This window comes from Balaenoptera acutorostrata, chromosome 16 (genome assembly GCF_949987535.1).
Source record: "Balaenoptera acutorostrata chromosome 16, mBalAcu1.1, whole genome shotgun sequence".
Classification (NCBI taxonomy): Eukaryota; Metazoa; Chordata; class Mammalia; order Artiodactyla; family Balaenopteridae; genus Balaenoptera; species Balaenoptera acutorostrata.
Genome location: NC_080079.1, coordinates 55,810,039 through 55,823,480, shown reverse-complemented (window position 1 = coordinate 55,823,480; position 13,442 = coordinate 55,810,039). Strand labels below are relative to the sequence as shown.

Here is a 13,442-nt window from a genome sequence, read left to right as displayed (position 1 = left end):
CAGATTTTTTAAACTCCAAGCACCCTTCTCTCAACTGATAAGATGTTGTCCAGTATTATAGTTCTATCTTATTCAAACCCTCAAATTACCATTATTATTATTTTGTAAGCCAATATATATTTTTATTTTTATTTTTTTTCACAAGGGCACGATTTTAATAGTTATATTAAGATGCAATGTCTGCTAAATTACAAAAATTACTTTAAAAATATATTGACTTAATTGTACTCATTTTCTTTTCTTTACATATTGACATTTTTCAAATACTGCATATTGAAATAAATTCAAAACATGATCATTACAACATGTGGTAAATAACTTCATATCTACCTAACATTGTTCTCATTCAAATTTTAAACTAATGCTTAGTGCATTAAACTTTATTGATGAAAATACTACATTCACATATTTCATAAAACCAGAGCTAGAAGGGCCTTAGAAAATAATCACACTTGCATGAAATGCTGACAAATAATGTACATATAGTTTCTATACAGCATTCTGTTCACACCATGTATAATCTTGACTTTACCAATTATAATTATAGATACACTAATGTTGAACTTACAATTTTAATGTAAGTCAATATATATTTTTTAATTGACCTACAGTAGCCATGCTCATCATTCCTTCTAGCATCTCAGATTCTCTGTCTAGGATTATATTTCTTCTAATTGAAGTATATCCTCTGGAATTTTCTTAGTAGTCAAATCTCAAATTTTTTTTTTCTGAAGATGTCTTTATTTTTCCCTTCACCTTGAAAGAGTTTCATTAAACACCATTATTTTTTCCTCTGCACTCTGAAAATATTCTCTCATTGTCCTCTGGCTTCTATTGTTGCAACGGAGAAGTCAACCATCAGTTTAATTTTTTATTCTTTGCCTTTTCTCTCTGGTTGACAAAATGAAACATTGAGTAGCTTTGTGCCATTTCACTGTTATGTGTCTTTGACTAATTCTCAGCATTCACTCTTGAAATATTCCCTCCTCTTCATTCTCCTCTCTCTTTTTTGGGATTCAGCTTATACATGTGTTAGACCTTTCATTCCATTCTCCATGTCTCTTCACCTCCTGAGACGTAGATTAAACTTATGTCACATTTATATAAATGTCCCATGGTTGTGTCATTCTTGGTCTTCACTGTGACGCTTCACTCACTTACCCCTTCTTCTCTCCTTTCACCTCGTCACTCCTTTCTGCTCACCTAGCATCTACCCAGCCTTCAAGGTGCACTTCCCATCCTCCTTCATTGCCTCTATAAATCCTGCCCTGACTTCTACAGGCCTCATTAATTTCCTCCTCCTTGTGTCTTTCACAGCACTTGCTGTCCTCTGCATGAGATAACTTGGTGTAGAGCAAAGAGCACTGGACTTGGAGTCTGGGGACTTGAGTTCAAATTCTGGCTCCACCACTTAATAGCTCTGTGACCTTGGGTAAGTCACTTCTCTTGCTGACCTTCAGTGTCCTCAGCTAGGAACTGACGATGGTAGGGCTGTTAGGAAGGCTAAATGAGATGAGGGCCACTGAGTCCCCAGATACTGCCCAGTGCTGGCTTTGATAGAAGGCTTCTCATGTGACCCTTGGTGTATCCTTTTGCCTTTCTGCCTCAAGACGGAAGCTGTTTCTGGTAGACTAGTGGCTGGGGAGCTGGATACCAATGTTACAACTGTGGAAATGGAGCTGTGAAGCAACACTTAGGTGAAAAAGCCCTCAGTGAGTTGAAATCCCTGGCTTGTATGACTCCAATCCGTACCTTTCAATCCATTTTCCACCCTTGAACATTCTCACATTCTTCTGTGTAGGAAAGATCAGTAGCTCCCCATTGCCCTCAGAATTAAGTCCATAATCCTTTTTAATGGCATGGAGAGCACTTTGGGGCCTGACCCCTGCCAGCCTCTACACATCTTGCTGCTGCCCAGCTCCTACTTTTAAAAAAATTTAATTAATTAATTAATTTTTGGCTGCACTGCGCAGGTTGTGGGATTTTATTTCCCCAACCAGAGATTGAACCGGCCGGCACCCTCAGCAGTGAAAGTGCAGAGACCTAACCACTGGACTGCCAGGGAATTCCCCCCAGCTCCCACTTTAGCCCTCCCTCCAGCCACAAAGAATCGTGTGCTCATCCTTTTTGCAAACTGCCCTCCTTTCCTTGCCTCTGTTTTAACCTTTCTGTTTTCAGTCTAACTGGTGCTTCTATCCCTGGGCTCCAGGGCTGGGTGGGTCGCCTCCCTGAGCCCACGCCCTATAGCCTTTATCGCCACTGGTTACAGTGAGCACCACCCCTCCCACCACCACCCCCCCACCCCCCGCCACAACCCCACACCCCCCGCCCTTAAAAAAATTCTGCTAATCTTGATTTCAGTCCAGAATCAGAGATTCTGGAAGGCAGGAATTCTTTCTCATTTAATACTGACTCCCAGGTGCCCAGCATGGGACCTGGTTCCTAGAGAGTTCTTTTTTTTTTTAATTTTATTTAATTAATTAATTAATTAATTTATTTTTGGCTGTGTTGGGTCTTCGTTTCTGTGCGCGGGTTTTCTCTAGTTGCAGCAAGTGGGGGCCACTCTTCATCACGGTGCGCGGGCCTCTCACTATCGTGGCCTCTCTTGTTGCGGAGCACAAGCTCCAGACGCGCAGGCTCAGTAATTGTGGCTCATGGGCCTTGTCGCTCCGCGGTATGTGGGATCTTCCCAGACCAGGGCTCGAACCCGTGTCCCCTGCATTGGCAGGCAGATTCTCAACCACTGTGCCACCAGGGAAGCCCGAGAGTTCTTGATATTTATTGAAGGGAGGAAGGAAAAAGGAAAAGAAGGAAGGAAGGAGAGAAAGTGTTTCTGGAAAAACTACAGGAAAAACTACATTTCCTATTGTCTGGGGGTGAGAATTGGCTCAGAAAGAACGTGTAGCTGCATACTCCAGTAATCATTCCAGAGCAATTTACCCTGGAACATCGTCTGGTAAGACCATATCCCTCAGCAGACGATCCTAGTCATTAGCAGAGTTAGAAAGTTTCCGTGATCCCAATGGTGAGCTCACTCCCCAGCCAGAAGTGGTGAGGTGAGGCCCTCCCCTCTTTCCTTGGCCAGGAGGTTGTAGAGTATTTCAGAGAGGAGGTGGGATGGGATGGGATATGATTAATGCTAATTCCTAGTACACTTGGCTTCGAGGTGATCCAGGAGAGAGAGACCGCTGGAGAGCAGAGTGAATGGGGCAGGAAAACCTAACAGCCTCTCCTCACAATCATCCTGCACGGCCCTCAGCCACCAGTCAATTCTCTTAGGAGTCAGGTTTTCCGTGAAATTCTTTGCCATCCTGAACTATGAGGCTGTATCACCTTTGGTCTTGGGCCAAATTACAATTTTGATTCCCAGGTAGGTATCGAAGAGGGGGCAGAGTTGACAGATGCTTACTATGTGGGATACCTGGAGAGTCTCCCAGGAATATCCCAGGCTGGGGCCCAGGGACCCAAGTGGTCCCCTTCAGAGGAAGTCACCTTCAGCAGCCTCTGTTGGAGAGGACTGTGTGTGCGGGGTGTGGGTAGCACAGCTTGGCAGTACTATGACCATTGCTGCTACCAGCTCAAGGTAACATCCAACACTAGCATGTGTGTAGTGTACTCAGTGTATCCAGTGCAAATGAGTTACGTTGTATCGGGTAGTCATTATGTTCTCAGGCACATTCACATGTGTGATAAGCACATTCATGCCTTAACGTAATGAATTCTCAAACAATCGTATGATGTAGGTGTTATAATCAGTACCACTTAATAGATGAGGACACTGAACTGGGTTTCAGAGGGGCTTAAGTGACCTGCCCAAGGCCACCTATTGATCAAGTCCTTGAGCTGTGATTCTAGCCCATGTGCATGATCACTGCTCCAAACAAGCCCCCAACATTCCAGGCACTTGGAATACAAAGATAAGATTTCTGTGTCTGTTCAGGTCTTCCAGAAGCAGAAGTCCAAGAGCTTTACTGGAGGAAATGTCTGTGAAGGATAAAGGGGAGACAGAGCCGGACAGATGGGGAGAGTCTTCTGAACATGGTACAGGTCTGACACCTGTGAAGGAGCAGAGGGAAGGAAGGACAGATTATTGGGAGGAAGAGCCTGATATGGGAGTGCAGCTCAGAGAACATCTTGGTCAGGCTGATGGGGAGCCCCTGAGGAAAGACTGCTTGCTAGAGGAGTTCCACGTTGGGTAGGCATGGCAGCTCTGGTACCCCATGGGCTCCGTCATCGTACCCCTTGCCCGAGTCAGGCACAGAGTACCCCCTGTGCACAGTGGATCCTGAAGGACCAGCAGCTGGAGGCTGTCAGCTCACCAGCATTGCTGCTCCTTGAAGCAGGGTCTCTCTGTAAGGGAGGCTGAGCAGGACACTCCCACGGCCATCACAGGCTCTGTCCTTGAGCTATTCCCAGCCACTTTACTAATATACCGTAGAGTCTGGACAGATGATTATGAAAGTCCAAAGGTGGGATGTTCTAGCAGCCTCCTGGGACAAAAATGATTTCCTGATGGAGTTAAGCAAGTTGTACACTGAATAAAGGGAAGCCAAGGGGGCTAGTTTGGGGGAGAACGCATTGAAATACAGAAAAGTGAGCTTAGCCATGTTGGCCCAGAGAGGCACCTTTTTCTAGTTGAACCACCCAGAGGGACATCTTTTTCTAACCCACACAAAGGTAGAGTGTAGGTGACCAGCAGCCTGTGATTCCTGCGAGAAGAGGAATCCTTCAATGAGGATTCAGGGTCAGCTGGGACAGATCGGGCATTCAGAGCCTGGTGTCCATTGTTCCGGAGCAGACTCTGCCAGACGGAGGTCAGTGGGAAGCCCTTCAAGGGTTTTAGATGGCAGAGATGCACAGCGTTGTCATTTTGGGGTTACTGGTCACTTTTGCATATTAAAAAGTCAAGTCATATTTAAGTTTGTTCAGTCTCCCACCCATTGTAACACTCCCCTCCTCTCCAACTCCCAAGTCTAGGCTGGGCTTCAGCTTGAGGTACTTGGAGTTGGGACAGAGGTGACATCTTCTGGTCCTTCGTCCTCCCAGCCCTTGGCTCAGTCTCTGTTTCCCCTTACTTACCTCCCTGCCCTGGACACCTTTAGGGTCTAGGTCCTCTGGTATTGGGCCTGGGAGGAGGGTGAGGGACAGCGCTGAGTCTTCTGACAAATCCTGGGCGTGCCCTTTCGGTTGGTCCTCCTTTGGCTGTCCCTGCTTCTCTGGCTGAACCCACCAAGGCCATCCAAGGAGCATTCTCCCTCCCACATGGTTTGTATGTGTGATTCTTCGGGCACCCTGCGGTGGGAGTGCTTCCCACCCTCTTCTCTCCTTCTCTCTCCCTGGTTTTCTGCTTATACAGCCTGGTTGGGGAGGGCGTGGCTGGCTTGATTGCCTCTTGATAAGTCTTGGGCAAGGAGGAAAGAGGTGGCCCCCATTTGTGTTGGCTGTCTTAAAAGGGGGACATGTGACAGTGTGGTTGCTTCTGTGTCCTCCGCTTTGGGCACAAGGAAGTCCTGCCACACCTCCTGTTAAGTAGGAAACACATGGGAAGGGAGTGTCCCTACAGTGAAGCACGGCAATGGCACCAGGGGTGCAGTGGGGGGAGGTCACAGCGTGCAGTGCCTTCAGGATCATGGTGATGAGCAGCCCATCTACCTTCTACCCTCTGCTATGTGACTGGCAATAAATAATACCGCTGAATGAATGTAGATGGTAAACAAGTGGGTGTGTAAGAGGACATTGTGCTGCAATTTACCTTTCCCCCAAATAACAGATGAGAGCAGGAGCCCACATTTCTATAGCTCTTCTGTTTATGCAATTATTTTCAATTCTTGGTCTCACTTGAAAGTCGTAATGCACCCTTGAAGTAGGTAGGTTAAGATTGTCACTTAAACATCAAAGGACACTGGGGAAGTTGAGGGCTTGGCTGAAGGTCCCATACACAGGTGAGGGCAGAGGTGGGCAGGTCATCTAGGTCTCCTGACTCCCCCTCCTCTTCCCACCGCTGCCCCCTCCAGAGCCTGACCTACCAGACACATGGCCTCTCGTTCACTCCCTAGAGGAGAGTGCCTCCTGAAGAGCCTTTTGGGGGATTGACACTGACGTACAAACACCTCCAAGGCCAGACCTGACTCTCATACTGTGGTGAAACTGCATTGTGTAGGACTGCAGAACCTGAGAACGTTTTGTTCTTTGAGCTGAAGTGGAGCTTAATTATGTGCGCCTATTAAGAAGCTGTTTGCCTGGTGTCCACAGGTAGACAGAGGAAGTCTTTTTACTTCTTAAGAGGAAATACTGTTTTCAGGTGCTCACTCATGGGTACCAGAGAGATAACTGAGGCAGTAATCGTAAGTCATTCTGGTCTGGTCATTAAAGCAGTACTGTTGAGGCTCTCCACAGGGCAATTCTTGTTGACTTGTATTTGTAATCGATAGATGCTATAATTCCAGCTCATTACTAATTCTTTGCTTACCCAATTTTACCCAATTAATCCAAATTAGTGTGGCTTAATTTGGGGGAAAGCGTGCTAAATTGGGGTCTGAGTAGCAACTCTGCCCCCAGGCTCACTGCTAGTTGCTGTGGGCCAAGGTGTCTCCTCAGTAGAATAAGTCAAGTGCTGGACAGCTCCTGAGGCCCCTCCCTTCTCTAGACCTTTGACCAAGGCTGAGGGGCAGGAATGATCTGGGGAGGGTGGCTGGCTGGGGAAGGGGTTGCAGAATCTTGCTGACTTTTTTTTTTTAAAACAGGAATTATCAGCCGAGAAGATGCCGAAGATCTCCTTGAGAATATGACTGAGGGCGCATTTCTGGTCCGGGTCAGTGAGAAAATCTGGGGTTACACCCTCTCCTACCGCCTGCAGAAAGGGTTCAAGCATTTTCTTGTGGATGCCTCTGCGGATTTTTACAGCTTCTTGGGAGTGGACCCCAATCGCCATGCAACGCTCACGGATCTCATTGATTTCCACAAGGTACCCCTCTTAGGGGTGCTGATGCGGGTGGGCAGGTAGAGGCAGGCTGTGGGCATTCTAAGAGATGGGGATGGAGAGTGAGAAAGCAGCCCCAGAAGGTCCTTAGGGTCACAGGGATCTAGACCGTGCTGGTAGAAGAGACAAGAGGTTGTCTAGACCAGGCTCTGGGGCCACTGCTCTTCTCTGGCTGACCCTCTACTCATGCGGGCACCTCCAACCCTCGTCTCCAAGCCGCTTCTCACCTTGAGTACCTGAGAGCTCCCTACTGTCAACACTTAGGGGCTGGTTGACCTGCCTTCTGTCCAAGCCCATGTCTCACCCCCAGCTTTTTCCAGGGTGTCCCTCTTGAGGACATTCTAGGCAGGCCTCCGACAGCTTCGTCGAGTTAGTTAGCTGAAGCTGGGCAGGCAACCCTGTGGTTAGAGAAGCTTTTCAGTTACAATGCCTCATGTTCCAGCTATAGCTTTGCCACTTAGTGTGTGTGACCTCAGGCAGCTTCCTTAGTCTCACCGAGCTTTAGTTTGCTAACTGGGCAAATGGATGTAAATAATACTTAACTCAGATCCTGTGAGTGTTAAACGGGGGGATGTACCTAACAGCGCCCTGTGACTGTGAAGTGGTATGCATGTTCTTGTTTCCCACAACTCTTTTTGTTATTTGTTCCCCTGTCGTGGACCTCACATTGTGAAAGATGTTTTCTTCCAAACGATGTCTATAGAAAGAAACCACTTTTGTGTTAACGTGGCTGTTGGCATTAGTAGTAACTGGGAGAAAGCCAGAGGTGAAGCTCGGTGACCCGGAAGGGTGGGGCTCAGGATTCCGGGAGACAGAGCTGTGGCAGCTCAGGGGTCCCCCATCTCCCTGAGCTTTGCAGGCGTAGAAATGTTCCCAGAATTACTTGACCGCCTCACTGGGCTTTTGCTATAATAGAGACTCTTGGATTTGTATTACTTTTTCTTCATGGATGTCCCCAGGGCTCTAGGGCAGCTCTTAACTTGAACTTATAAGTAAAGCACATAGAAAACCACCCAATTACAAATACCTAGATGCTGGGAGGAGAGGACTGCTCAGAAAACTAGGCTAACCAGGATCAAGGCAGATTTCTACTTGCATCAGGAAGAGCCTTCTAACAACTATAGGAAAGAGGAAGGAGGGGTGTGTGGATATTGGTACCTTCTCTGTGTTGATCGCTGTGCCTGTAGCTCTCATCCATGTTCTCATTTAAGCTTCACCATGGCTCTGGGAGGGAGGCATATTAGTCCCATTTCATAGATCAGGAAACCAAGGTCAGGGAGTTTGAGTAACTTGTCTAAGTTTTCATGGCTGGTACCAGCTAGATCCACGAGATAAGCGCCAGGCTGTCTGCCTCTAAAGCTTATGCTTGTTCCTATAAGCCACGCTGTGTGCTCTCTCTGTCCAATACAAGCTGCTTTGAGCAGTGATGATCTCCTTGTCCCTGGAAGGGTGAGTGTCCGTCTCTCAGAGATGCTATGGACAGGTTCCTGCATAGGAAGGCTAGACCAGATGTCTTTGGAGGTCTTTACGCTCTCCCAAATGTAGGGTCTGAGGCTGGCAACTGAGTTTCTAACACTAAAGAGAGATCTTGTCTATGCCCCTGTAGAGATCTGGTGGTCAGCTTTTATAAATTAACATTTTAATTACACAATTAATTTATGATTACATTCTAAGAAAAATCAAATACAATACAAAGCGAAAGTCTTGTTCATTTCAAACCCCCATTTTTATCCTCCATCTTGAATTACCAGTCTGCTGTATCCCTATCCAGGTATTTCCTGGGCATTAATGTAGAAATTTATGTACATGAATTTTTTTGTTATGTATATAACAAAATTTATGTCCATAGTTTTGTTATTTTTCACACAAATTGGATAATCCTTTACCAAGAGCTTAGCAATTGGATTTTTTAAAACTTGCTTAATATATCATAGAATGTATTTTTTGAAAGCATGGTCCCTGAAATCGGGCTGCCAAGTTTTAAATCCCAACTTCATTACTGTGTGTGACTTTGGGCAACTATTCAAATTTGGGACCTTAGTTTCCTCCTCAGTAAGGTAGGTTTAAGAATAGTACTCACCTCTCAGGGTCACTGGGAGGTTTCAATAAGATATCACTGTGTAAAGCACTAAAACAATATACCTGACATTTGTAAGCTATCAGGACATGCTGGCTGTTATTGAAATACGTCTGTGGGATCTTTTCATGTCCAGGCATGCACCGCATCCTTGGTATGGATGTATCTTACAATTTCGTTCTCCATCCTCCTCTTGCTTGTCACTTATGTAGCTTCCAGGTTTTCATGATCACAAACAGTGCTGCAGAGACTTGCTTGCATGTGTCACTTTGGGCACATGTGCAAGCCTTTCTCTAGGATGGATCCCTCAAACTGGAATTGCTGGATAGAAGACTAAGCACATTTTATTTTGAAAAGATCTGCCAGATTGCCCTCCAGAAATGTAGCGCCAATTCATGCTTCTTCCAAAACTATATGAGGCTGTTTCCCCACACTGCTGCCAATACTGGGGATTATCAGTCATTTAAAATTTTTCCCATAAGATGGGCAGACGGTGTATCTCACTGTTGTTTAGCTTGCATTCCTCTGATTACCACTGATGCTGAGGATTTTTTCATATGTTTAATGGCCAATTGGATTTCTTCTGTGAATTGTCTGTTAATGTCTTTTGTCCATTTTTCTACTTAGATGTCTCTTTCTTATTGATGTGTCAATTCTTCTGGTGACTAAATTGCTCTTTAGTTACGTCCATTCTGCTCTCCAGGTCTTCTACTGAAAAAAATTTTTTAACTTAAATGGGCATCCCTTTAATTTCCAGGTTTTTTAACTGGTTCTTTTATTTTATAATAGTCCATTCTTGTTTCATGGATGATTTATCTTCTTATTCCAGTGAGGAGATTAATACGCATCTCTTAAAGACTCTTTCTGTTTGTTTTATAAACCTGATATTTTCTTGGGAGTCATTTCGATTGTTGAGTTTGGCATCTTTCTTTTATGGTTATGATCTTCCTTAAATGTTTATAAATTTGGGGCTTTGAGGGGATCTTTGAACTTTGAAATTCCTGTTTATCCATCCGTGGATATAGTCCCTGTTTCCCAAATCCAGTCTGTTCATGAAGTGAGGGATGGAGTTGACGGTGAGTAGTTCATCTTTGGGCGTGGAGATGTCTGAACTAGTTGGATCTCTTTGGTTTCCCAAGGAACTGCGTGCCTCTCCTCACTTCCTGACCTGCCTGAGGCAAAGACCTCTGCCACCTGGAGTTCCCCAGCCTGTCCCACTGACACTTGCTCTTGCCCCTGCCCCACATTCACTCCTCTGACAATCTCATCCTGTATTGCCTTTGGTTTTCAAGTATTCTCCAAAATTTTTGCTCTGTTGGTGGTCCTCCTTCTTATTTTCCCATGCTTTTATGGATTTATTTCTTTTTAAAAGCAATTTTTTCCCCTTCCATTTCTATAAATTTGAATGCAGAGGAGGCAGATACATATTCTTAGTCTTTCTATCTCAAACTGGTCTCTCTCTGGTGGACCTTTATTTCCTTTTTTTGATTATAAGTGAATTTTCCTTTTTTTTTCCTTTTAGGAGGAAATTATCACTGTTTCAGGGGGAGAGTTGCTGCAGGAACCCTGTGGACAGAGGGACAGCCCACCAGACTACCATCTGTTGTTTGAATGATTTTTTTTTCCCCTTCTCAATTGGACTCTGTGGGGCATCCTATTTTTGAACTCAAGAACTCCCTAGCTCAAATCCTTATGGCCTTCTGGAAGATCCACCACCATCCAGAGGGACAAGTAGATTAGTATATTTCAAGGAATATGAAATATATGGTGTATGTGCTGCTGGCTCCTGACCCAGTGCCCAGGACAGAAATTGCTAATAGCTGATGCAACTCTTTCCTGAAAAATTTAGATACAACCTCAGAAGATGAAGCCTTTTTGTCATGGCTGCCCTAAACTGAATTCCTAGAATACAAGGATCATGTCTTAATTATACAAATAATTCCAGTGCCGAACTCTGAATTTAACATATGGTAGACATTCAATAAATGTTTGTTGAATGACTGCACTTCTTCTGAAAGTTTTCCAACACTCATCAGCAACGATTTCTAGTAAGTTATTTTCTATTTGTCACTTTTATAAAGTCATGGAGATTAGAGAAGAAATATTGTAAAGGATTTATATGGAAGGCATAGATACTGTGTTTTAAATGATATTCATTGTCACTCTCATTGATATTATCATTGGAATTACCTAAGGCTTCTGGGCCCCAGCTTCCAGAAGAGATGACTGATACTGCCCTGCCTTCGTATTTCCCTCTTCTTCCGTCATCCCTCCTCTGTCTTGGAATCATATCTTGGCCCTGGTTTTGCAATATTGAGGCAGTGGTTTCATGTATTCCTACAGATATGCCTAAGCCCCAGGGGGAATTATAAATTCAAGAATGGCTTGTAGACATCTGATAAGGCCTTTGCTTTCTAGGATGTGGTCCTGTTTATGCAGGTTACTCAAATGATTACCTCTGCCTTCCTACTTCTTTTGATTTTGATTCTACTCTCCATTTATACTGAGTATGTTCTTCATATTAACAAGAAGACTCTCCCAGTAACTCAAGAACTTTCAGCGATGGTGTCTATTTGTGCATACTCGTATTTTACATTTACAGATTATATATATATATATTTGTATATGGCATGTTATCATAGGATTATTTTAAGCTCTAGAATCAAGAAGACTTGGGTTCAAATCTCACCCTGAAACTGACTAGTATAATAATGCTGGCAGCATTGTATTTGGTGGGAGTAAAAGGATGAATGGACTCTGTGGCCATCAATGAACTGGTTACCTTACTTGATAGTTGTATCAAGCATCTCTTATGTTCTACTCCACCCCTTGCCTCACCTGTTCCTCAGATCACCTTGGCCACTTGTTTCACTCCAGTTGCCACCGCTGAAACCAGTTCTGCATGGGCTCTGCTCTTCCCCACCGTGTTGATCGGCCAATGGTGCCTTGCCTCGTGTGGTGCTATGGGCCACTCTTCTGTTACTTCAGAGGCATTAAGACATCATGCAGCCAAGGAGAGGCTGGAGGTTAACTCCCCATGAGGGGAACCTTTGATCAATGGGAGACAGAGGATGGTGATCAATTCTTCTCCCTTCCTCTTCCCTTCTGGAGGGACTGTTCTGAGAGGCAGTTCTTCACATGCAAGACATATCAAGACAGTCCTGCAAGACTGAGCAACTAGTCACGATGAAACCAAGCAGTGGCCAGATGAGTACCACCCCCTCCTGTGTGTTCTTCCTCCTTCTCTGCTTCACTCCCCTTTCTCTCTCTCCTGCTCCCCTGGGACTATGCTCCTGAGTGAAGCAGCAGCACATAAGCATCTGCTGCAGGCTCAGCCTTTTGGGGAAGCCAGGGTAAGGACCCATCATACAAACGTGCGCAATACTATCCCATTTGCATGCTGACTCCATGTCCTCCCTCCTATCTACCTGCCTCACTGGGCCCCTGAATGAATGCAATAAAGTGATGGAGGGAACCTGCTTTCTGAACTGTAAAGTGCTTTAAAATCTGATTATTATTATTAAAATTACCTTCTTTCCATTAGACTCAGAGGAATCAAATTAGAGTTTTGGCTGCTACTTAACCAACCATGTGACTTTGTTCATGTTATTTAACCTCACTAAAGTTCAGTATAACTGAGGAGAGAATTTTCTATATGGCCATCGCTAGGCCTTTTGGCAGGTCAGTTAAATGATAAATACGAAAGCTCTGTCAAATGGAGGGTATCGCTGATGACAACCGCTTTAACAGCAGCAACAGTTTCATGCTTAGCAGGGACGTGTCAGGGGGATACGATGTGAGGATTTTCAAGGTGTTTTAGAAGAAACTAACAAGGAGAAAGTTCTCACTCCAAAGCAGCTTTGAAAGTAGACCAAGATGGGTTGAGAACCTGATTCCCCAAGCTGTTGTTCCTGTCACCTCTAATTAACATGTGAGAGACAACAGCTGAGTTTTCCATGCCTAATACATTTATTTCCTTTTATTTGGGGCCTGCACTTTCTGCACGTCTCATAGATTTTAGGTTTTACCTGGCTTTAAAATAAATTCCTTGTAAGTTGTCCTGCAAATGAAATTACTGTCTGGAAAACTGCAATCTCATCTTGAGAGTTTTATTATGCTAATAAATGTCAGGATTCTCAAATAAAGGAATTGTCTTTTTTTTTTTTTTCCCTGAGCCCTACAAATATAATGAAAAACAGTCAGCCAGCTACAAGACTCAGCAGAGGGAAAATTTACAATTTATAACTAGAAAGAGAAGGTGTAAAAAACACTGTGCAACTTAATGGAAGATAAATTTCAAGGGACGAAAGGGTAACTTGGGGTATATATTCGGGGAGGTCCCTGTGTGGTAGAGTTGGACCTGCACACTTGGGGAGTGGGGGGGAT

The 13,442-nt window shown here is 44.7% G+C and overlaps 1 protein-coding gene across 5 annotated transcripts in view; it reads left to right on the top strand.

Annotated features, from left to right (window-relative positions):
• SH2D4B (SH2 domain containing 4B) overlaps positions 1 to 13,182 on the top strand; it is an 87,422-nt gene extending 74,240 nt beyond the window's left edge. For 3 of the 5 annotated variants that reach the window (XM_057531572.1, XM_057531571.1, XM_057531570.1), the window contains 2 exons: positions 6,744 to 6,964; positions 10,579 to 13,182. In XM_057531572.1, coding sequence (XP_057387555.1) covers positions 6,744 to 6,964; positions 10,579 to 10,671 — 314 coding nt within the window. In that variant the 3' untranslated portion in view covers positions 10,672 to 13,182. Of the gene's footprint in view, positions 1 to 1,317; positions 1,433 to 6,743; positions 6,965 to 10,578 lie in introns of those variants that run through there. The other 2 variants (XR_009005737.1, XR_009005738.1) reach the window with 2 other exon arrangements.
• The last annotated feature ends 260 nt before the right edge of the window (positions 13,183 to 13,442 follow it).